This window comes from Coregonus lavaretus (assembly GCF_964263955.1).
Source record: "Coregonus lavaretus genome assembly, chromosome: 17".
In the NCBI taxonomy this organism is placed as follows: Eukaryota; Metazoa; Chordata; class Actinopteri; order Salmoniformes; family Salmonidae; genus Coregonus; species Coregonus lavaretus.
Genome location: NC_140004.1, coordinates 17,819,145 through 17,844,734, shown reverse-complemented (window position 1 = coordinate 17,844,734; position 25,590 = coordinate 17,819,145). Strand labels below are relative to the sequence as shown.

At 44.6% G+C, this 25,590-nt stretch overlaps 1 protein-coding gene across 1 annotated transcript in view; it reads left to right on the top strand.

The window, feature by feature from the left end:
- The window catches only part of LOC311144262 (leucine-rich repeat-containing protein 75B-like), a gene marked incomplete at both ends in the record, with an annotated part of 30,611 nt that overhangs the window by 2,417 nt on the left and 2,604 nt on the right, over positions 1 to 25,590 (top strand). Inside the window, 2 exons of the mRNA XM_084180273.1 lie at positions 19,823 to 19,951; positions 21,766 to 21,878. Coding sequence (XP_084036399.1) covers positions 19,823 to 19,951; positions 21,766 to 21,878 — 242 coding nt within the window. The remainder of the gene's footprint in view (positions 1 to 19,822; positions 19,952 to 21,765; positions 21,879 to 25,590) is intronic.

The window sequence follows — 25,590 nt, the reverse complement described above, 5'->3', positions numbered from 1 at the left end:
TTTTTGATTTGTTTAACACTTTTTTGGTTACTACATGATTCCATATGTGTTATTTCATAGTTTTGATGTCTTCACTATTATTCTACAATGTAGAAAATAGTACAAATAAAGAAAAACCCTTGAATAAGTAGGTGTGTCCAAACTTTTGACTGGTACTGTATGTCATGTCGACTGTGTTTTGTCCATAAATGGCTGAAAATAAGGTTAATTTGCCACTGCAGTTTCTTGTGTTGGGTTGAAATGAAGCACAAATGGCAATTCTCAGTTATGAATCTAAGTGAAATCTGGATGTCTGCAGAGGCCAAACCAATACCCCCACCACAGTCTCCCTAACTCACGGTACAGTCTCCTCTACTGACAGGTCACTGGATGACTACTCTTCTGCTCCTATTGTCTTATTGGACTGTGGGTGTGAGTGCTGCCCCCCGTCAACCCAGCCCTTTATACCCTGGTATGGATAGGGCAGGATCTCACCTCCACTCTCTGCTGTCTAATGCACCCATTAGAGCCACGCATCCACCCTCTCTCTGTCCCTAATGTCTTCCTCCCTACTGCCAGCCCATTCTCTGTAATGGGCCTCGGCTGTTACAGCAGGAGAGTGAACAGCCGACGGTTCCAGAAATACAGAAATCACCCCATTTCATATTGGTTAATTCAAGTTTTGCCTCAGTAAGGGATAAAAGGGTTGTATTATGTAGATTCACATAGGTAAAGTACAGCATTGACATAGTATCTGTATAGATTTAATCGACCTATCCTGTTGGTAATGATTGCTACCAGTGTTGGGGAAGCTACTCTGAAAAGATTGTTTACCAAGCTACCAATTACTTAACACTGAAAGAAGTTAAGCTACAGTAAAGGTACCATTATGAAAAATATAGTTTACTTAACTAATGTTACTTTGAAAAAGTATTTATAAAACGGAGTCTGCTACTCTCTAATGTGTGGAATGGCCACTGGGAGGAGACGGATTCCGGACTGCACTCTGGTCAAAGAGTGATGACAGACACAGAAGCCTAGTCTATGAGTTTTAATGATGAAATAGAGTATACATGTGGTCTGTGTACAGAGGGAAACTTTACTACAATGTAAATCCAATATGCAGTGGGTCTAGGGTATCTGGTAAGGTGGAGATGATATGATCCTTAACTAGCCTCTCAAAGCACTTCATGATGACAGAAGTGAGTGCTACGGGGTGATAGTCCTTTACCTTCGCTTTCTTGGGTACAGGAACAGTTGTGGACATCTTGAAGCAAGGGGGGCAGTAGACTGGGATAGGGAGAGATTAAATATGTCCGTAAACACTCCAGCCAGCTGGTCTGCGCATGCTCTGAGGACACGGCTTGGGATGCCGTCTGGGCCGGCAGCCTTGCGAGGGTTAACACGCTTAAATGTCTTACTCACGTCTGCCACAGAGAATGAAAGCTCACAGTCCTCGGGAGCGGCCCGCATTGGTGGCACTGTGTTATCCTCAAAGCGATCAAGAAGGTGTTTAGCTTGTCCAGGAGCAAGATGTCGGTGTCCACGACGTGGCTGGTTTTCCCTTTGTAATCGTGCATGAGCCGTTGAATTGCGACTCCACTTTGTCTCTGTACTGACGTTTTATCTGTTTGATTGCCTTACGGAAGGCATAACTGGATTGTTTGTATTCAACCACATTCCCAGTCACCTTGCCGTGGTTAAAAGCGGTGGTTCGCACTTTCAGTTTTGCGCGAATACTGCCATCTATCCACGGTTTTTGGTTTGGATAGGTTTTAATCGCCGCAGTGGGAACAACATCCCCTATACACTTCCTGATGAACACAGTCACCGTGTCAGTGTATACGTCAATGTTATTCTCAGAAGCAACCCGGAACATATCCCAGTCTTCGTGATCAAAACAATTTTGATGCATGAATTCCGATTGCTCAGACCAGTGTTGAATAGACCTTTGCACGGGTACTTCCTGTTTGAGTTTCTGCCTATAGGAAGGGAGGAGCAGAATGGAGTCGGGGTCTGATTTGCCGAAGGGAGTGCGGGGGAGAGCCTTGTAGCCATCCCGGAAGGTAGAGTAACAATGGTCAAGAGTTTTTGAAGCACGAATACTGCAGGCAATGTGTTGATAGAACTTCAGTAACGTTTTTGTCAGATTTGCTTTGTTAAAGTCCCCAGCTACAATAAATGCGGCCTCAGGATATGCGGTTTCCAGTTTGCACAAAGTCTAGTGTAGTTCCCTGAGAGCCGTCATGGTATCGGCTTGCTGTGACGATGACCGAAGATAATTCTCTTGGGAGGTAATGCGGTTGGCATTTGATTGTGATGTATTCTAGGTCAGGCAAACAAAAGGACTTGAGTTCCTGTATGTTACCACAATTGCACCATGAGTAGTTAATCATGAAACATACAGTACACCTCCACCTTTCTTCTTCCCAGAGAGTTCTTTATACCTATCTGCGCGATGTACTGAGAACCCAGCTGGCTGTACAATTACTGGCAGATCAATAAAATGTCCTTGTAGATCTAATTCAATTTAGCGATATTCTAAATTAAAATCTAACTGGCTTTTACAGTGAGGGAAAAAAGGATTTGATCCCCTGCTGATTTTGTACGTTTGCCCACTGACAAAGAGATGATCAGTCTATAATTTGAATGGTAGGTTTATTTGAACAGTGAGAGACAGAATAACAACAAAAAAATCCAGAAAAACGCCTGTCAAAAATGTTATAAATTGATTTGCATTTTAATGAGGGAAATAAGTATTTGACCCCTCTGCAAAACATAACTTAGTACTTGGTGGCAAAACCCTTGTTGGCAATCACAGAGGTCAGACGTTTCTTGTAGTTGGCCACCAGGTTTGCACACAACTCAGGAGGGATTTTGTCCCACTCCTCTTTGCAGATCTTCTCCAAGTCATTAAGGTTTCGAGGCTGACGTTTGGCAACTCGACCCTTCAGCTCCCTCCACATATTATCTATGGGATTAAGGTCTGGAGACTGGCTAGGCCACTCCAGGACCTTAATGTGCTTCTTCTTGAGCCACTCCTTTGTTGCCTTGGCCGTGTGTTTTGGGTCATTGTCATGCTGGAATACCCATTCACGACCCATTTTCAATGCCCTGGCTGAGGGAAGGAGGTTCTCACCCAAGATTTGACAGTGCATGGCGTCGTCCATCGTCCCTTTGATGTGGGGAAGTTGTCCTGTCCCCTTAGTAGAAAAACACCCCCAAAGCATAATGTTTCCACCTCCATGTTTGACGGTGGGGATGGTGTTCTTGGGGTCATAGGCAGCATTCCTACTCCTCCAAACACGGCGAGTTGAGTTGATGCCAAAGAGCTCCATTTTGGTCTCATCTGACCACAACACTTTCACCCTGTTCTCCTCTGAATCATTCAGATGTTCATTGGCAAAATTTAGACGGGCATGTATATGTGCTTTCTTGAGCAGGGGGACCTTGCGGGCGCTGCAGGATTTCAGTCCTTCACAGCGTAGTGTGTTACCAATTGTTTTCTTGGTGACTATGGTCCCAGGTGCCTTGAGATCATTGACAAGATCCTCCCGTGTAGTTCTGGGCTGATTCCTCACCGTTCTCATGATCATTGCAACTCCACGAGGTGAGATCTTGCATGGAGCCCCAGGCCGAGGGAGATTTACAGTTATTTTGTGTTTCTTCCATTTGCGAGTAATCGCACCAACTGTTGTCAACTTCTCACCAAGCTGCTTGGCGATGGTCTTGTAGCCCATTCCAGCCTTGTGTAGGTCAACAATCTTGTCCCTGACATCCTTGGAGAGCTCTTTGGTCTTGGCCATGGTGGATAGTTTAGAATCTGATTGATTGATTGCTTCTGTGGACAGGTGTCTTTTATACAGGTAACAAGCTGAGATTAGGAGCACTCCCTGGGATCGTCTGCACTATCTGTCCGATTGGCCATGATGCTCGTGGTAGCTGAGGATCCACTATCATGGCCACTTGTCCAACCTTCAAGTCTGGTGTGCCCTTCCGTTACTTCTGCCTCTGCTGAAGACTTGGCAAATAGTTCCGCATGAAGTGGGTACAAAGTGGTCAGCCAGGACCTTACTATGCTTCCGACGGCGTCGTCCGAGAACGTCTCAGTCTGCATATATGGCATGTTGGAGTGAAGCATCATGTCGCCCCATCAAGAGCAGATTAGGTGTAACTGGATCCCAGGTCTGCTACGTCTGCTGAAACATAGCCAAGGGGCTTGGAGTTCAGTATGCCTTCCACCTCCATAAGGATTGTTAGGAGGACATCTTCATGTTGTGTTATACAAAGAGCATTCTTCACACACCTTATCTCCCTCTCCCAGGTGCCTCTGAAATGCGGTGTATTCGAGGGGTTGAACGGGAAACTGATCTTCTGTTCAGCCAGCTGTTCCTGAAGAGCAGGCCTGAGGGCCGTGAAGGCCTCTTGCAGCTCTCTGTCCGCCCCTCGGAAATTGGTCCCATTGTCCGACAGGATCTCGACGGGTTTTCCTCATCAGGCAATGAAGTGGCGGAGAGCCATCAGGAAGGTATCTACGTCCATTCTGGTCAGGAGATCGAGGTGGGTGCAGCGAGTGGTGAGGCACTTAAAGATGACTCCCCACCTCTTCTCTGTACGTCTTTCCATCTTCACTGTAAATGGACAAAAACAGTCTCTGGTAGACTAGAAAGGCGGCTTGTAAAGCCAGAGGCAGGATGGAGGTAAGTCTGCCATCTTTGGGACGACAGGATTTGCTCGCCATTTCCTATACTCCAGATAGGTGTGGTGAAGTTGTCGAATGGCCTCCCGGCCTCGTAATATCCAGAAAGTCCAACGCTTCTTGCACCAGTTCAAGACGGTTGTTGAATCTGACCACAGGGTTGTCCTGCGGACCTCCAAATTAAGCTCAGTATGCATTCAGCTCCAGGAGGGGCATTGAGAGTTGGCGCTTGGGTGCCGCTCGAGATCTTGCCACGAGGAATGAGACATGTACTTGTCCTTGGTCGTCCTCTGTGCGGAGATAGGCCACAGATCCATATGCTTTCTCTGAAATATTGCAGAGGATGTGGATGTCGGTGGTCACTGCGGCGCTGTCTATGTTTGGAGGGACATAAAACCTAGGGATGGTGACCTAGTTCGCACTACCACTCCTTCCACTGGTCTAGTAGGGGTGCTGGTAAGAGTGGGTTGTCCCATCTCCTCTCCTTCTTCCAGAGCTCCTGTAACAGAATCTTTGCTCTCGTCGTGTGGGGGATGATATATCCCAGGGCGTCGTACAGGCTGGCAAGACTACAGTAGATGGTCCTCATGTTGGGCGTCGGCTCCAACACAGGGCAGTACTTGAACCCAATGTGTCTGTAAGACAGTGCCAGCAGAGTCCTAATGTGGGCTCTTCAGGGTCCACACGGTCTTGGGAGAGCCACACCTCTGTGCTCTCAGATCTTGCTTCTTTCTGGAGATGCTCAACAATGGCCGGGACATTACTCGCCCATTTACGGATCTCAAATCCTCTTGTGGCAGAGTCCTCGACTTGGTGTTTTTTCTGGGATGCAGGGAGGCTATGAAGGCAATTGTCGATGTAGAAGGCATGTTCCACTATCTGTAGCACATCCTCGTTACCATCCTTGTGATCTCACACATGTTGCTGCAAGGCTAATGTGGCGCTGCAGGGCCTGCAGGTCATGCCAAAAGGAAGAACCTGCCATTTGTAAACGTCTGGTCACTCTTCAGATCCCTCCACAGAAATCGGGGAAGGCCTCAGTCTTGGGGTAGCAGGTGCACCTGATGAAACATGGCCTTGATGTCTCCACAGATAGCCACTGTGTGCTGCCTGAATCTCAGGAGGCTGCCAAGGAGGGAAGGATTCAAGGTGGGTCCTGGTTGGAGGAGTTCATTAAGAACTTGGCCCTTGTACACGAAGGAACAGTTGAACGTGAACCTGTTCTTTCCGTTGTGGTGCAACAGATGGTGTGGGATGTACCAGGTCTCCTCTGCCGAGTCAACCTCTTCTTGGGGGGAGCTTGATCACGTAGCCTGCAGGATCTAGCTTCTGAACTTCTTGGCAGTAGATCTTTGCCTGCACTGGGTTCTTGGCTAGGCGTCGCTCGGTGCTCCTCAGATGAGCCAAGACTGCCTCCTTGGGTGCTTTCAAGCATGGAGAGTCCTTAATCGGAGTAGAGGAGTGGCGTAGCATGCAACATCTACAACAGTCACACGTACGGTGTCGGTCTCAAAGGTGCGGATAGCCTCATGATCTTGGACCGGGTCGCTATCTTCTCCTTGCAGTAAGTCAGAGTATTGATCTGCCACAGCTTCTCCACATGGCGGAAGATGTCATCTGAATAAGAGATGGTGGAAATGAACAGACACTTCTGTTCCTTGCTGGAATTGGACGGGAAGTTGGCAGGCGCTTGTAATGCCCAACCAAGTCTTGTGTTGACTGAAACAGGTCCACCTTGAGGGCCCATGCACACCAGTTCCATCGGTGTTAGCAGGTGGGGGTGATCTGAGCCGATCGGGACCAAGGGACTGGCCTTGGTGAAGGTCTTGAAGGGAAGACCTCGGAGGTGTTGGTAACGCTTCTGCAAAGCCTCCACTCGGTAGGAGTGCTCTGTGAGACCTAGGTCATCAGCAGTGAAAGCTTTGCTGATACTGAACTGCTTGGACGGGTTGCACACTGGTGAGAGCTTAAAAGTGACTGAGTGGCCTTTTAACTGCACCACTGCTTGACGTACGGTCCTAAGCATCAGTTTCGAGATAGGTGCATGATAATGGTCCATTCTAAATCAAAACAAATTTCACACATTATTTAGTATATGTAAAGACAAGATTAAATCAAGAATAGTGTGATGGGTGACAATATTAGCCTATCACTTGTAAATTATATATTATCACTTGTGAATGATGCCCAGCTTAAGGCAAGAAACAGCACATGCTTTTTTTGCGACTTTTTCAAATCATAGTCGCACACCTCATGTAGCCTAGCCCATAGGCCTATATGTTTTGATAAGGTTTGTATCGCAACTAAAGTAGCCAAATAACTTCTTAAAATGAAGCACATTAATCAGCTTTACAACGGGTGTAGCGCCTAACTGGCATACGCAGCGCAGAGTTTCAAGTTTGGGGAAGATCATTTTCACCATAAAAATGCACCTTTATAATAAAAGCATTACATGCATAATTGAGAATGGTGTTTTCCTGCTAATGGAACATTCGTGCTTATACTGTAGCCTGCTGCCGTGTTATAATGTGAAGAAATAACCTAATCGTTTATCAAAATTTTAAGCTAAACGTTCTCATCTGTTGCGTCATGCTCATTGCTTAAAACAGTTTTTTTTTAAATGCTAGTGGTTGTATTAATTTGGGATCTATCACATCCCACAACTGTCCCAGACTATGTTTGGAATATTTATTTCTCGCATAGAATAGAATAGGTCAAGTCATAGTAGATTGACATAGGCTAGTGCTTTTGCTGTTCGTTAGGCCTACTCATCTTGTTGGCTGACGAAAAGTAAATGTTGACAGTTCTTCCAATATCTTCAATATGCGCCTCAGAATTGGATAAGGATGTGCGCAGTTACGTCCCAGATGTGTCTGTCTTCACTTGTAGCCTGTGAGAAAGACCTGATCACCTGACTGAGAGCCATGTGAGTGAGAGGTGCTTCGGCACAGAACCGGGAGAAGGGAATTATAATTATTATATTCAACCCAAAGGCACAACGGCCACTGGCCTCAAAAGGCATGGATTTTTTTAGGGGGCATTACGGCCACACAAAGGTGGTGTAGCCGGGAAATTTGAGGCATTATCAAGTGCTTTTCAAATTGTGAATGAGAGACTGATAAAGTGTGTACAGCCTGTGCAAAAAACAAAGCAGAGCTCATGACTTTCATGCGACTTTTTTCAAATCATTATTAGAGTCGCATCATGCAGCCTTAGAATGTATTAAAAATCGAAACATATAGCTCAACATTTTTATCACAACTAAAGTTACATAAATAACTAAATTAAGCTTATAGGAGTACCTGTTTATTTGTTAACCGCTCAACACAGAATGTGCGCACTCCCTCAAATAGTTTGGAGAAAATATAATTTCTATTTTATTCAGCAATGTTCTATTGTATTCTTCATACTATAAAAGAATATAAAATAATGCCATGGAATTCTAAGCAAATCTTGTCTGCTAAATGAACTAGTGTAACCCACAGCCATATGGCATAGCCAGATCAGGGCCTAACATAAGGACAACTCAGAGTATGCTTTTCTGTTCTTCTGTCATGTTTCTTTAGACCTGTCTAAAATAAATAATGGATTTATTGTGATGGTGTAGGCTATATTACATGGATTTATGGATTAAATGTAGATGTTCCAAAGGTCTGCATCAGTGGTTTATAGGCTATGCGTGGAAGCCAGGAGATGCTAAATGTGTTTATGTTAATTAACGGTCAATTACCGTTAGACTGACAGTTACTTTCTTGATAATCACCGGCTGACAAAATTTCATGACCACCACAGACCTAGGTGTGTGAATACTGATGTAAATTAGATATTTCTGTATTTCAGTTTCAATCAATGTGCAAAAATGTCTATACTGAACAAAAATATTAACACAACATGTAAAGTGTTTTTCCCATGTTTCATGAGCTGAAATAAAATATCACAGAAATGTTCCATACGCACAAAAAGCTTATTTCTCTCAAATGTTGTGCACAAATTTGTTTACATCCCTGTTAGTGAGCATTTATCTTTGGCCAAGATAATCCATCCACCTGACAGGTGTGGCAAATCAAGAAGCTGATTAAACAGGATGATCATTACACAGGTGCACCCTGTGCTGGGGACAATAAAACGGCACTCTAAAATGTGCAGTTTTGTCACACAACACAATGCCACAGATGTCTCAAGTTTTGAGGGAGCGTGCAATTTGCATGCTGACTGCAGGAATGTCCACCTGAGCTGTTGCCAGAGAATTAAATGTCCAGTTCTCTAGCATAAGCCCCCTCCAACGTTGTTTTAGAGAATTTGGCAGTACGTCCAACTGGCCTCACAACCGCAGACCACGTGTAACCACGCCAGCCCAGGACCTCCACATCCGGCTTCTTCACCTACGGGATCATCTGAGACCAGCCACCCGGACAGCTGATGAAACTGAGGAGTATTTCTGTCTGTAATAAAACCCTTTTGTGGGGAAAAACTCTGATTCGGATTGGCCGTGCCTGGCTCCCCAGTGAGTGGGCCTATGCCCTCCCAGGCCCACCCATGGCTGCGCCCCTACCCAGTCATGTGAAATCCAAAGATTAAGGCCTAATTTATTTATTTAAATTGACTGATTTCCTTACAGTAAATGAATTGTAAGTCAGTAAAATCATTGAAATTGTAGCATGTTGCGTTTATATTTTTCTTCAGTATAAAAACATGTTTTCACTTTGTCATTATGGGGTATTGTGTGTAAAAATATATTTAATCAATTTTGAATTCAGGCTGTAACACAACAAAATGTGGAATAAGTCAAGGGGTATGAATACTTTCTGAAGGCACTGTACACCGCTACATGGCAAAAAAGTAATTAACAACTGAAAAAACTACCTAGATTTGAAGTTAGTTCCACTATCATCAAGATGCTGCAAAATGTAGTTAAATTACTAGTTGAACTACAAATAGTTCACTGCTCCCCAACATTGATTGCTACACAACATGCTTAGTCATGGTTTACAGAAATACTCCTGTGGTCCTCTGTAGCTCAGCTGGTAGAGCACGGCGCTTGAAACGCCAAGGTAGTGGGTTCGATCCCCGGGACCACCCATACACAAAAATGTATGCACGCATGACTGTAAGTCGCTTTGGATAAAAGCGTCTGCTAAATGGCATATTATTTATTATATTATTATGGTTAGTATCACACTTAGACACAGGAATGCAAGATGTCTTAAACATTCCCAAGCATAATCCATTCTGTCAAATTTGGATTTGGCTCTATTTATTCACTATCTATGCATCATGTTTCTAAGGACGGATCAGGATTTCAAAGCATGTTATCAGCGGAAAATGAGTCATTTCCATAACAATATCGTCAGTATGATAACATGACTATTGTTGCGCTGAAACAGTATCTGTGATAGTTTGTTAGCTCAATCATAAGCCCCTCTCTCTTTCAGAGGTGTCCAATCTGTAGTTAATTACACTGAAGACTTGACAGAGGAGAGTGTAGAAGCTCTTTAATCAAAGCAAGGAGATAACTCAGAGTGCCAAAGCTGCATGACAGCCACACCACAGGGGACCCTCCTTTAAATGAGCTCTGGTTTAATTGAATAAGCCTAATGTTATCAGCATCCAGGCTATTGCAAATCGGCACATGTCTCAATTATATTCTGGTTTGTAACTCAATTTAAAGAGGTGATCCATCATCAACTGTACAGTTAGTGGACATGCTATGGTTAGGTTAGAGTTACTGTAACTGAATAATGAAAATATATGTTTTTATTTATTTATTTTATTTAACCTTTATTTAACCAGGTAAACCAGTTGAGAACAAGTTCTCATTTACAACTGCGACCTGGCCAAGATAAAGCAAAGCAGTGCGATAAAAACAACAACACAGAGTTACATATGGGGTAAAACAAAACAAAGTCAAAAATACAACAGAAATACATATCATATACAGTGTGCAAATTTAGCAAGTTATGGAGGTAAGGCAATAAAATAGGCTATAGTGCAAAATAATTACAATTAGTATTAACACTGGAATGATAGATGTGCAAGAGATGATGTGCAAATAGAGATACTGGGGTACAAATGAGCAAAATAAATAACAATATAGGGATGAGGTAGTTGGGCGGGCTAATTTCAGATGGGCTGTGTACAGGTGCAGTGATCGGTAAGGTGCTCTGACAACTGATGCTTAAAGTTAGTGAGGGAGATAAGTGTCTCCAGCTTCAGAGATTTTTGCAATTTGTTCCAGTCATTGGCAGCAGAGAACTGGAAGGAATTGCGGCCAAAGGAGGTGTTGGCTTTGGGGATGACCAGTGAGATATACCCGCTGGAGCGCAGACTACGGGTGGGTGTTGCTATGGTGACCAATGAGCTAAGATAAGGCGGGGATTTGCCTAGCAGTGATTTATAGATGGCCTGGAGCCAGTGGGTTTGGCGACGAATATGTAGTGAGGACCAGCCAACAAGAGCGTACAGGTCACAGTGGTGGGTATTATATGGGGCTTTGGAGACAAAACGGATGGCACTGTGATAGACTACATCCAATTTGCTGAGTAGAGTGTTGGAGGCTATTTTGTAAATGACATCGCCGAAGTCAAGGATCGGTAGGATAGTCAGTTTTACGAGGGCATGTTTGGCAGCATGAGTGAAGGAGGCTTTGTTGCGAAATAGGAAACCGATTCTAGATTTAACTTTGGATTGGAGATTCTTAATGTGAGTCTGGAAGGAGAGTTTACAGTCTAACCAGACACCTAGATATTTGTAGTTGTCCACATACTCTAGGTCAGACCCGTCGAGAGTAGTGATTCTAGTCGGGTGGGCGGGTGCAAGCAGCGTTCGGTTGAAGAGCATGCATTTAGTTTTACTAGTGTTTAAGAGCAGTTGGAGGCTAATGAAGGAGTGTTGTATGGAATTGAAGCTCGTTTGGAGGTTTGTTAACACAGTGTCCAATGAAGGGCCAGATGTATACAAAATGGTGTCGTCTGCGTAGAGGTGGATCTGAGAGTCACCAGCAGCAAGAGCGACGTCATTGATATACACAGAGAAAAGAGTCGGCCCAAGAATTGAACCCTGTGGCACCCCCATAGAGACTGCCATAGGTCCAGACAACAGGCCCTCCGATTTGACACATTGAACTCTATCTGAGAAGTAGTTGGTGAACCAGGCGAGGCAGTCATTTGAGAAACCAAGGCTATTTAGTCTGCCAATAAGAATGCGTTGGTTGACAGAGTCGAAAGCCTTGGCCAGGTCAATGAAAACGGCTGCACAGTACTGTCTATTATCGATCGCGGTTATAATATCGTTTAGGACCTTGAGCGTGGCTGAAGTGCACCCATGACCAGCTCGGAAACCGGATTGCATAGCGGAGAAGGTACAGTGGGATTCGAAATGGTCGGTGATCTGTTTGTTGACTTGGCTTTCAAAAACTTTTGAAAGGCAGGGCAGGATGGATATGGGTCTGTAACAGTTTGGATCTAGAGTGTCACCCCCTTTGAAGAGGGGGATGACCGCGGCAGCTTTCCAATCTCTGGGGATCTCAGACGTTACGAAAGAGAGGTTGAACAGGCTAGTAATAGGGGTTGCGACAATTTCGGCGGCTAGTTTTAGAAAGAAAGGGTCCAGATTGTCTAGCCCTGATGATTTGTAGGGGTCCAGATTTTGCAGCTCTTTTAGAACATCAGCTGTCTGGATTTGTGTGAAGGAGAAGCGGGGGGGGCATGGGCAAGTTGCAGCGGAGGGTGCAGAGCTGGTGGCCGGGGTAGTGGTAGCCAGGTGGAAAGCATGGCCAGCCGTAGCAAAATGCTTGTTGAAATTCTCGATTATTGTAGATTTATCGGTGGTGATAGTGTTTCCTAGCCTCAGTGCAGTGGGCAGCTGGGAGGAAGCGCTCTTATTTTCCATGGACTTTACAGTGTCCCAAAACTTTTTGGAGTTAGTGCTACAGGATGCAAATTTCTGTTTGAAAAAGTTAGCCTTTGCTTTCCTAACTGCTTGTGTATATTGGTTCCTAACTTCCCTGAAAAGTTGCATATCACGGGGGCTATTTGATGCTAATGCAGTACGCCACAGGATGTTTTTGTGCTGGTCAAGGGCAGTCAAGTCTGAGGAGAACCAGGGGCTATATCTGTTCTTAGTTCTGTATTTTTTGAATGGGGCATGTCTATTTAAGATTGAGAGGAAATTACTTTTAAAGAACAACCAGGCATCCTCTACTGACGGAATGAGATCTATATCCATCCAGGATACCTGGGCCAGGTCAATTAGGAAGGCCTGCTCGCTGAAGTGTTTTTGGGAGCGTTTGACAGTGATGAGGGGTGGTCGTTTGACCGCGGACCCGTTACGGACGCAGGCAATAAGGCAGTGATCGCTGAGATCCTGGTTGAAGACAGCGGAGGTGTATTTAGAGGGTAAGTTAGTCAGGATGATATCTATGAGGGTACCCATGTTTACGGATTTAGGGTTGTACCTGGTAGGTTCGTTGATAATTTGTGTGAGATTGAGGGCATCTAGTTTAGATTGTAGGATGGCCGGGGTGTTAAGCATATCCCAATTTAGGTCACCAAGCAGTACGAACTCTGAGGATAGATGGGGGGCAATCAATTCACATATGGTGTCCAGGGCACAGCTGGGGGCTGAGGGGGGTCTGTAGCAAGCGGCAACAGTGAGAGATGTATTTCTGGAAAGGTGGATTTTTAGAAGTAGAAGCTCAAACTGTTTGGGCACAGACCTGGATAGTATGATGGAGCTCTGCTGGCTATCTCTACAGTAGATTGCAACTCCACCCCCTTTGGCAGTTCTATCTAGACGGAAAATGTTATAGTTGGGGATGGACATTTCAGAATTTTTGGTGGCCTTCCTAAGCCAGGATTGAGACACTGCTAGAACATCAGGGTTGGCGGAGTGTGCTAACGCAGTGAATAACTCAAACTTAGGAAGGAGGCTTCTGATATTTATGTGCAGAAAACCAAGACTTTTACGGTTACAGAAGTCAACAAATGATAGCTCCTGGGGAGTAGGAGTGATACTGGGGGCTGCAGGGCCTGGGTTAGCCTCTACATCACCAGAGGAACAGAGGAGGACTAGAATAAGGATACGACTAAAGGCTTTAAGAAATGGTCTTCTAGTGCGTTGGGTACATAGAATAAAAGGTGCAGTTCTCCGGGCGTTGTAGAAAAGGATATGGAAGGATATGAGTACAGTTCAGGTAACCCTAAGCGTTGGGTAACAATGAAAGAGATAGCGTCATTGGAGGCATCGATTGAGCCGGTCTCGGCGTGTATGGGGGGTGGAACAAAGGAACTATATGAGGCAGTTTGAGAGGGACTAGGGGTTCTACAGTGAAATTGTATAATAAGAACTAACCCAAACAGCAATATGCAAGGCATAATTGACATGGGAGAGAGGCATAAAGCAGTCACAGGTGTTATTAGAGAGAGCTAAGACACAACTGGAAATAGCGATAACGTTTGGGCTAAGACTAAACAGAATAAACAGGACAGGGTACCGTGTAAATGTCACGATCGTCGTATACAGAGGAGGACCAAGGCGCAGCGTTGCAGGCAAACATACTCTTTATTAGAGACACGATCAAAAACAACAAAACGATAACGTGACAGTTCACGGTCTAACACAACAGACTAGAAACAAGAACCCACAAACACAAAGGGAAAACAGACAGTATAAATATGGCTCCCAATCAGAGACAACCAGCCACAGCTGACACTCGTTGCCTCCGACTGGGAGTCACTCAGGCCAACATAGAAATAAACAAACTAGAACTCCCAACATAGAAATACAACACCTAGAATGAACACACCCTGGCTCAACATATATAGTCCCAGAGCCAGGGTGTGACAGTACCCCCCCCTAAAGGCGCGGACTGCGACCGCGCCTCAACCAGAGCAAAACAGGGGAGGGCTGGGTGGGCATTCCTCCTCGGCGGCGGTTCTGGCTCCGGGCTTGCACACCACCCTTCCACCATCCCCCCGTGGCGCCCCTGGTCCGGTCTGACGATGCGCACCCCTGGCTTGGTGCGTGGAGTAGGAACGGGCCGGACCGGGCTGACGATACGCACCCCTGGCTTGGTGCGTGTAGTAGGAACGGGCCGGACCGGGCTGACGATGCGCACCCCTGGCTTGGTGCGTGGAGTAGGAACAGGCCGGACCGGGCTGACGATGCGCACCCCTGGCCTGGTGCGAGGAGCAGGGACAGGCCGGACCGGGCTGGCGACGCACACCGTAGGCTTGGTGCGTGGAGCAGGGACAGGCCGAACCGGGCTGGCGACGCACACCGTAGGCTTGGTGCGAGGAGCAGGGACAGGCCGGACCGGGCTGGCGACGCACACCGTAGGCTTGGTGCGTGGAGCAGGGACAGGCCGAACCGGGCTGGCGACGCACACCGTAGGCTTGGTGCGTGGAGCAGGGACAGGCCGAACCGGGCTGGCGACGCACACCGTAGGCTTGGTGCGAGGAGCAGGGACAGGCCGGACCGGGCTGTGGAGACGGATAGGAGACCTGGAGTGGAGAGCTGCCACAACCCGTCCTGGCTGAATGCCTACCCTCACACACTCTGTGTGAGGCATCAGCACAGGACGTACAGGGCTGTGTACCCGTACTGGCATAACAGCACGTGACACGGGCGCAGGATATCCGGGACCGAGGAGAGGCACTGGAGGCCACGAGCGCTGAGCCGGCACACTCCGTCCTGGCTGCATGCCCACCTTCGCACAACACGTGCGGGGTGCTCGCACAGGACGTACCGGACTATGCCGGACCACTCGTGGCACAGTGCGCAGCTCCGCATACCACGGAACCTGCCCAGTCTCATGCTGCCATGCCTGAGTACGGGGAGTTGGCTCTGCTCTCCATCCAGGCTCCGCCAACCTGCCTTCTGGCCCCCAAAACCCGGTGGCCTCCTCTCCTAATCTCCCAATTCGCCCTGTGGCAGCCTCCTGCTGCCCAGTTGCCCATGCCGTGTGCCCCCCCCCCTAAAAAATTATTGGGGGTGCCTCTCGCCTGTCCGACCACGGCCCGGTTGACGCCGATTCTCCACTCCTGCCTGGGTCTCCCCCTTCATCGCCTTCCGGTACCGGACGGCCTCCTCCTTCGTAATCTGTCCCCAGCCGAGGAGGACATCCACCAGCGTTACCTCCTGCGTGTGTTCCTGGACACGCTGCTTGGTCCTGGTATGGTGGGTTCTTCTGTCACGATCGTCGTATACAGAGGAGGACCAAGGCGCAGCGTTGCAGGCAAACATACTCTTTATTAGAGACACGATCAAAAACAACAAAACGATAACGTGACAGTTCACGGTCTAACACAACAGACTAGAAACAAGAACCCACAAACACAAAGGGAAAACAGACAGTATAAATATGGCTCCCAATCAGAGACAACCAGCCACAGCTGACACTCGTTGCCTCCGACTGGGAGTCACTCAGGCCAACATAGAAATAAACAAACTAGAACTCCCAACATAGAAATACAACACCTAGAATGAACACACCCTGGCTCAACATATATAGTCCCAGAGCCAGGGTGTGACAGTAAAGGAACAGTCCAGCAGGCATCAGCTGTGCAGCTGAGTGATCATAAGGTCCAGTGAACAGCAATATGTGAGTCCGAGAGCAGTTCAAATTGGTGCTTCAGCACAGCTAGCAGGGAGCACAGTTGTAGTTTGCATGTGCTAGCGGGCCGGGGCTGGCAGATGGATCTTCGTGGTCGTCGCAACGGGAAGCCTGTTAAAACCACATCAGACTATTTCGTCGGCAAACCAGTCGTGTTGGATCGGCGGGGCTCAGTGTCAACACTAGGAGGTCCCGTCCGGTTGACAGAGAGGTAGATAGCCGGGAGATGGGCCTGAGGCTAGCTCAAGGCTAACTGGTGCTTGCTATAGGGCAATGGTAATCAGCCAACAACAGGTTGCAGCTAGCTAGCTGGTTGTGATGATCCGGCGCTAGGGTCCAGTGATTCCGGCAGAAAGTCCAATAAGCTCTGGGTCGATAGCACGCTGGGTCGATAGCACGCTGTGCAGACTGGCCGACGAATTGTCCAGGCTAGAGCTAGAGCTGGCTGGTGGATAGTGTAGGCCACGGACAGTGGTGAAGACGCTAACGTTGACTAATAGCAGGTAGCCATTCAGATTGCGGCTACACTCGTTTCAGCTTACGGTTCTTGATGAAAGTTATAAAGAAATAATAGAATCCTTTCCACGTTGGGTGAGGCGGGTTGCAGGAAAGTATATTTAGTTAAAGAATGAAAGTAAAAAATTGAGAAATATATACAAAATAGACAAAAAAAACAAGAAACGGGATATTTACACAGGACAATGAAATAAAAGCGACCGCACTGCTACACTGCTATATGTGTATAGGCAACTGAGTTCATAATGTTACGTCTGCAGTAAAGTAGTAAAGTCTTCACAATATCCCATTAAAAAGGACTCCTCATTGCTTCTCAAAAAAAGAGAAGGAACTTCTTACCCATTTTTTGTCTTGTTTGTGTTTATTGGTGCCCTTGTTAAAATTCAGTAATGGGTGGCTCCCACTCAAACTGTACATTGCGATCAAGGCCTTTTGTTGTGTGTCTATGTGTGTCTATGTGTGTGTGTGTGTGTGTGTGTGCCCATCCTCCATGTCTTTCATTTCTCAGCTCTCTATATGTGCGCGTCCAATCGCTACCCCTCACATACACAGCCTAATTAGGCCTTTGTAGAGGACTTAGGAACAGCTATTCTATGCAGCCTGTGAAAATCTTTCCTTTTCTGTTCCCTATCTACTCTCCTTACTTAATTCTTCATCTCGGCTCTGATCTGTAGCTTGTTACAGACAGCATTCTCACCCAAAAGCCATTCTCTATACCCGTCATGTAGCAACTCTTTTGTGTCTGTCTGCCCTCACAAATGTGTCTGCACCATTCATAGATTAGTTGTTTTTAGACTAATGTTTAGAATGTGTTGCACAATGGCAGACCTAAACAAAAGGCTACATTAAACATCAAAAGAAGAAGCAAATGCTCATCCATCATATAATGTTTATTGAACTCTCATATGCTGCAGGATTCATCAGAAGGACACCATAGTACTAAAGTTAGCGATACAGACTGTGCAATACTGTGGCATGCTAAAACTCTCTGAAACTCCAAATCACTGATGTGTAGGTGGATATCCTAAAATAAATGCTTCTGCCTGGAGCAAGACACATTAAGCACATTATAGTATTCAGGTAGAGCTCTTTTCAGATGAAAGCCTTCACCCCTTCAATTAATATACAGTGGGGGAAAAAAGTATTTAGTCAGCCACCAATTGTGCAAGTTCTCCCACTTAAAAAGATGAGAGAGGCCTGTAATTTTCATCATAGGTACACGTCAACTATGACAGACACAATGAGATTTTTTTTCTCCAGAAAATCACATTATAGGATTTTTAATGAATTTATTTGCAAATTATGGTGGAAAATAAGTATTTGGTCAATAACAAAAGTTTCTCAATACTTTGTTATATACCCTTTGTTGGCAATGACACAGGTCAAACGTTTTCTGTAAGTCTTCACAAGGTTTTCACACACTGTTGCTGGTATTTTTGCCCATTCCTCCATGCAGATCTCCTCTAGAGCAGTGATATTTTGGGTCTGTCGCTGGGCAACACGGACTTTCAACTCCCTCCAAAGATTTTCTATGGGGTTGAGATCTGGAGACTGGCTAGGCCACTCCAGGACCTTGAAATGCTTCTTACGAAGCCACTCCTTCGTTGCCCGGGCGGTGTGTTTGGGATCATTGTCATGCTGAAAGACCCAGCCACGTTTCATCTTCAATGCCCTTGCTGATGGAAGGAGGTTTTCACTCAAAATCTCACGATACATGGCCCCATTCATTCTTTCCTTTACACGGATCAGTCGTCCTGGTCCCTTTGCAGAAAAACAGCCGCAAAGCATGATGTTTCCACCCCCATGCTTCACAGTAGGTATGGTGTTCTTTGGATGCAACTCAGCATTCTTTGTCCTCCAAACACGACGAGTTGAGTTTTTACCAAAAAGTTCTATTTTGGTTTCATCTGACCATATGACATTCTCCCAATCCTCTTCTGGATCATCCAAATGCACTCTAGCAAACTTCAGATGGGCCTGGACATGTACTGGCTTAAGCAGGGGGACACGTCTGGCACTGCAGGATTTGAGTCCCTGGCGGCGTAGTGTGTTACTGATGGTAGGCTTTGTTACTTTGGTCCCAGCTCTCTGCAGGTCATTCACTAGGTCCCCCCGTGTGGTTCTGGGATTTTTGCACACCGTTCTTGTGATCATTTTGACCCCACGGGGTGAGATCTTGCGTGGAGCCCCAGATCGAGGGAGATTATCAATGGTCTTGTATGTCTTCCATTTCCTAATAATTTCTTCCACAGTTGATTTCTTCAAACCAAGCTGCTTACCTATTGCAGATTCAGTCTTCCCAGCCTGGTGCAGGTCTACAATTTTGTTTCTGGTGTCCTTTGACAGCTCTTTGGTCTTGGCCATAGTGGAGTTTGGAGTGTGACTGTTTGAGGTTGTGGACAGGTGTCTTTTATACTGATAACAAGTTCAAACAGGTGCCATTAATACAGGTAACGAGTGGAGGACAGAGGAGCCTCTTAAAGAAGAAGTTACAGGTCTGTGAGAGCCAGAAATCTTGCTTGTTTGTAGGTGACCAAATACTTATTTTCCACCATAATTTGCAAATAAATTCATAAAAAATCCTACAATGTGATTTTCTGGAAAAAAATTTCTCAATTTGTCTGTCATAGTTGACGTGTACCTATGATGAAAATTACAGGTCTCTCTCATCTTTTTAAGTGGGAGAACTTGCACAATTGGTGGCTGACTAAATACTTTTTTCCCCCACTGTATATATTTTTAAAAATTCCGTTTTCTATCTGTGTCTTATCTACAGTAGCATTACATTATTATTCCTGGAACTTCTCAACATCCTCTTTAAACCGTATATATCCAGCTAGTCCTGCACTTAAAACAGATTTGTCTATTTCATAATAATTTCATAATATATCATCAGGTGTGTCTGTGATAATGCTGCTCTCGTTACACAATGCGTTGTTTTCATAAAATACGAAGAGCGATAAATGTGGCCTTAAGGACCTTTGAGTAATACCGTCTCTTCTTGTCTGATTTGGCAGGATCTGGGCATGGAGGGCACGTCCCTCAATGACATCTTATATAAGAATGCTGCTTTTCTCAACCTGGTGGATCCCATCTCCCATGAGCTGCTGCTAAGCCTGGCTCGCGAGATGCAGTGTCCTAAGAAGGTAAGATCTCTACAACACTTATCTCATGGTGTATTGTCTGCTTAGCTTGGAATCAAACTTCCAAAAATCAAGATGTCAACAGAATAAGTATCATCATGAATAGAAGGATACGCTGTTCCATTACAATCAGTAATGGGGAAAGTCTTCCACATTTGCCATGCAACTGCTTCTCCTCGTGGTTTGGCTTTATAATTATTGGTGCTATATAGGGTTGCAAAGCTACCGGTAATTTACCAAAGTTAGCAGAATCTTCTGTAATTTTGGTAATTAACAGAAAATATATGGCAATCTATGGTAACTTTGGTAATTTATTCTTGGATAACTCATATATAGTATTAATTGTTATATCTGTGTCCATATTGTCCATGAGTTTCTAGTAGATAGACCATATGGTTCAAGAGAAAATATATTATAATAATATATGCCATTTAGCAGACGCTTTTATCCAAAAGCGACTTACAGTCATGTGTGCATACAAAAATAGCTTAGTTAGTGACAAAAGCATCTAATCAACAATGGCATTATTTTCAATTAACTCTGCAACTCTTCCAACTATTGACTTTTTCACAACTGCCACCAGTCTGATGCCAAAACATTGACAACAAATACATATTGACATAGTAAAATAAATACAAGTGTGTAAAGAAATATATAAAGGATTCATGCTGAAACCCTCATATTAAACACCAATGGTATTCACTAAGTTGATGATTTATATTTAGGATCATGTTTTACAGCTTTGTCGTTATATAATTATTTCACATATTTTACATGTGATAAAGCCACATAGAGGGTTCAGAGATAATTACGGACACCTGTCATAATCGGAAGTACCCAAAAAGGCCACTAGATGTAATCTTATAATATTCAAAATAAACCTTGAAAGTTACCGAAATTCTGGCAGTTTACTGGTACACTTCGGAAGTTTCCAGTAATATACCCTCCCTTTGCAACCCTAGTGCTATAATAATGTCAGTGTATTATTACCAGGAAAGAAGATGAGTAGGCGGCCAGTACGTTGCAATAACCTTTAGTGAACTATTAACACTTCCTATATGTATTAATTAGTAATTTTTTTCTGTTAATAGTTCACTAAAGTTTATTGCAACGTGCTGGCCGCCTTCTCGTCTTCTTTTTCAGATGATCTGCCATTTAGGGGCCTACCTTCCCACTGCCCTCTTCTCACCGGTGTATTATTACCATACAGAGGAGCTGGATGTTGTTTGCATAGAAAGATTGATAAAACAATGACATAATAATTGTTCCATTTTGCGACAGTTACACATTGAGTTGAAATGGGATGTGGATGCCAAAAGTAACCGACTTTACATAACAGACAACGGATAGAAAAAACAAGAAAAAAGTGTACACTAGATTTAGTATTGAATCTGGCCTCTTTATTTCCTCACCATGACTCCTGTTTTCCACACTGTTGCACACCAGCTCTGATTAAATTTATTCCAGCAAGGCACCTAAATTGTGTTTTGCTCAGGAACAGCTCAAGGCAACAGTCTCAAAGTAAGACAAAATAACAGAACCTCTTTCCTGTTATTTTGAACGGTTTTGAACTACTTAAGACTAAAGGAACACTGAGGTGGAAATGTCCTTCCATGATCTAAAGCTGTACCTCAATCAAGAAAGCTCTGGTACAATGTATGTCAAAAGTTGTATTTTGCTTATACGTGGTCTCAAAGAGTAACAACCATATTTAGAACTAAACTAAAAAGAGGGCCTCTGGTATTCTTTTGTTGTTACACTTAACGTTTCATTCAGTGTTTTGGGGATTTATCTTTGAGCCTTTCTTTCCCCAGAAGGATGCTGACACCATCAAGTCATCAGATAAGATCTGCAGACAGCTGATCTACCACCTGACACCTCACTCTAAGTGGCTCAGACAGAGCATGTCCAGGCGGAAGTCTCAGGCCTGGTAAGCTCCTCCGTCTAGCCATTAGTCTTTCACACATAAAGCCCTTGCTCCATGCTCCCTAACTATGTAAACTGCCCAAATGCTAACACCACCATCTAAAATGGTGCCAGTGCCACAGCCAGACCTCTGACAACCACCCTAAGTGGGGTTTGAGTGGGTTTGTCTGACATTTAATAGGGCTGGGACACAGCAGCCTCTGGGCTTGCCAGGCAGGTCAGGACCACAGAGGCAACCAGAAGTGTCAATCATTCCTCTGTGTGGTGCTGTTGTCACCACAGCAATGGTTTGTGCAATGGCATCAGTCCTCTTTGACTCAGAACAGTCTCCATACAGACAGTAGCCTGCCTACAAACGTGGCCAGTTTGGTTGGGATGAAATAGAGGGGTTGTATAGAAATAAGATCCATTGGCTCCTTTGATGAAAACACAGTCTTTGTATCAACATGTTATTTTTTTTGTAATCTTTGATGTGCAAATCATGAAAATGGAAATAGCTTGCAAATGAATTGACAGGTTATTCTGTTTCCAGGTCTTTAGTAATTATATTGATAAAAAATAAGCAGGATATGATTACGCTTCTTCCAGTATTTGCTCATTTTACATTTTTACAGATGAATAGACAGTGGAAACAATGCATTTTCTAAAGAGGAAATGATCAGTAATAGAAAATAAGCGGAAGAGAACACTGATGAGTCAGGCTCATTGTGCTTCAGTCTGAGGTAACAGCACTGAAATACAGACAGAATAATAAGGAAGTAAGAAAAGGATAGTAACAAAAGGATAGTAACTTAAGGGTCAATTTAAACAATACATTGATTCACACGTCGCCTTGTCTTGCTGTACAACTACATTTAAACCCACGCAGGGCTTTGATGTGCCTGCAGACTTTGAAGTTTGAAGTTTTAATGTCACGTGCACAAGTACAGAGAAATACCTTTCTTGCCAGCTCCAAACCCAACAATGCAGTAATCAATATCAATGTAGCACTAAAAAGAACAAAGGTACGAGAAATAAGAAGAACACGAGAAAGTAAGAAGCTATATACAGGGTCAATTCCAGGGTCAGTTCCAATACCATATTTACAATGTGCAGGGATACTGGAGTGATATAGGTATATATGTATAGGGGTAAGGTGAGTAGGCATCAGGATATATGATAAACAGAGTAGCAGCAGCGTAAATGATGATTTTATGTGAGTGTGTGTAATGGCAGTGAGGGAAAAAAGTATTTGATCCCCTGCTGATTTTGTACGTTTGCCCACTGACAAAGAAATGATCAGTCTATAATTTTAATGGTAGGTTTATTTGAACAGTGAGAGACAGAATAACAACAAAAAAAATCCAGAAAAACGCATGTCAAAAATGTTATAAATTGATTTGCATTTTAATGAGGGAAATAAGTATTTGACCCCTCTGCAAAACATGATTTAGTACTTGGTGGCAAAACCCTTGTTGGCAATCACAGAGGTCAGACGTTTCTTGTAGTTGGCCACCAGGTTTGCACACATCTCAGGAGGGATTTTGTCCCACTCCTCTTTGCAGATATTCTCCAAGTCATTAAGGTTTCGAGGCTGACGTTTGGCAACTCGAACCTTCAGCTCCCTCCACAGATTTTCTATGGGATTAAGGTCTGGAGACTGGCTAGGCCACTCCAAGACCTTAATGTGCTTCTTCTTGAGCCACTCATTTGTTGCCTTGGCCGTGTGTTTTGGGTCATTGTCATGCTGGAATACCCATCCACGACCCATTTTCAATGCCCTGGCTGAGGGAAGGAGGTTCTCACCCAAGATTTGACGGTACATGGCCCCGTCCATCGTCCCTTTGATGCGGTGAAGTTGTCCTGTCCCCTTAGCAGAAAAACACCCCCAAAGCATAATGTTTCCACCTCCATGTTTGATGGTGGGGATGGTGTTCTTGGGGTCATAGGCAGCATTCCTCCTCCTCCAAACACGGCAAGTTGAGTTGATGCCAAAGAGCTCCATTTTAGTCTCATCTGACCACAACACTTTCACCCAGTTCTCCTCTGAATCATTCAGATGTTCATTGGCAAACTTCAGACGGGCCTGTATATGTGCTTTCTTGAGCAGGGGGACCTTGCGGGCGCTGCAGGATTTCAGTACTTCACGGTGTAGTGTGTTACCAATTGACATCCTTGAAGAGCTCTTTGGTCTTGGCCATGGTGGAGAGTTTGGAATCTGATTGATTGATTGCTTCTGTGGACAGGTGTCTTTTATACAGGTAACAAGCTGAGATTAGGAGCACTCCCTTTAAGAGAGTGTGCTCCTAATCTCAGCTCGTTACCTGTATAAAAGACACCTGGGAGCCAGAAATCTTTCTGATTGAGAGGGGGTCAAATACTTATTTCCCTCATTAAAATGCAAATCAATTTATAACATTTTTGACATGTTTTTTTTTCTGGATTTTGTTGTTGTTATTCTGTCTCTCACTGTTCAAATAAACCTACCATTAAAATTATAGACTGATAATTTCTTTGTCAGTGGGCAAATGTACAAAATCAGCAGGGGATCAAATACTTTTTTCTCTCACTGTAAGTGTGTGTGCATGTTATCTGTGTGTTATAGTGTCAGTGTGCGTGAGTGTGTAGAGCAGGGGCGCAACTTTCACTGGGGATGGGGGGACATGTCGTCGTCCCCCCCCCCCCCCCCATATTCTGAAATGGCATTTTGGTCCCCCACAGTTTTATCATTGGAATGTCATACAAAACAAGGCAACGGTGTGCTTTAGGATCATGCGGACGCCCCCGAGCGGTCGGGTAGGCTGTTTGGAGTGTTTATCTGACTGGATAAAAAAATATATATATTATTATTATTATGTCCCACCCCATTTCTTAAACCAAAGTTGCGCCCCTGTGAGTGTGCATAGAGACAGTGCAAAAATAAAAAATGTATACAAGGGTCAACTCAGAAGTCACCCTGATTTAGGAGAGACATTAGATTAGGTTGAGACTGACTCACTCACAGCGAGTATGTGAGGACATATTCCCATGTTGAACTTGTAGCTGAAGTGGTTATTTTCACTGAGGCATTCAGTTGGTTCCATAACACCTGCAGAGAGAGACTGTCTCACACAGTCTGAGGTAGGCAGCAGGACAAGCATTAGTCATCACCTCCCATCGCTTTTATGTTCAGCTCTAAGGAAACTACACTCACCCATATGCAATACTTAAATGGCACTTTGTAAGGCGTTCCCGTATTCAGAGTTAATTGAGTTGTAGCAAAGCATAAAATAAAGGATTTCTGTTTCTGGCCAAATATACTTGAACCCAGATATTATCAAAGGAGCTCATTTAACAGTCACAAATCTAATGCTATGCAATGCACACAATTATACCACACTGCTAAACTAATTCGGAATAACCACCGACTATGAAGTTTCATTACAATACATCTAGCTGCTATAGCTACATCCAAAGATATTTCATGACATATTCTATTTAAAAATTGTTTTTTTCTCTCCCGGCTAATTTGCAAATTCGTCTTCATAGGTTTAGACATACTTTTATTTGTATACTGCCGTAAATTAGATTAATGAGGATACAGGTTTAGTATTTGTATTTATTATGGATCCCCATTAGCTGCTGCCAAGGCAGCAGCTACTCTTCCTGGGGTCCAGCAAAATTAAGGCAGTTATACATTTTAAATACATTCATAACAGATTTCACAACATATTAAGTGTGTGCCCTCAGGCCTCTAC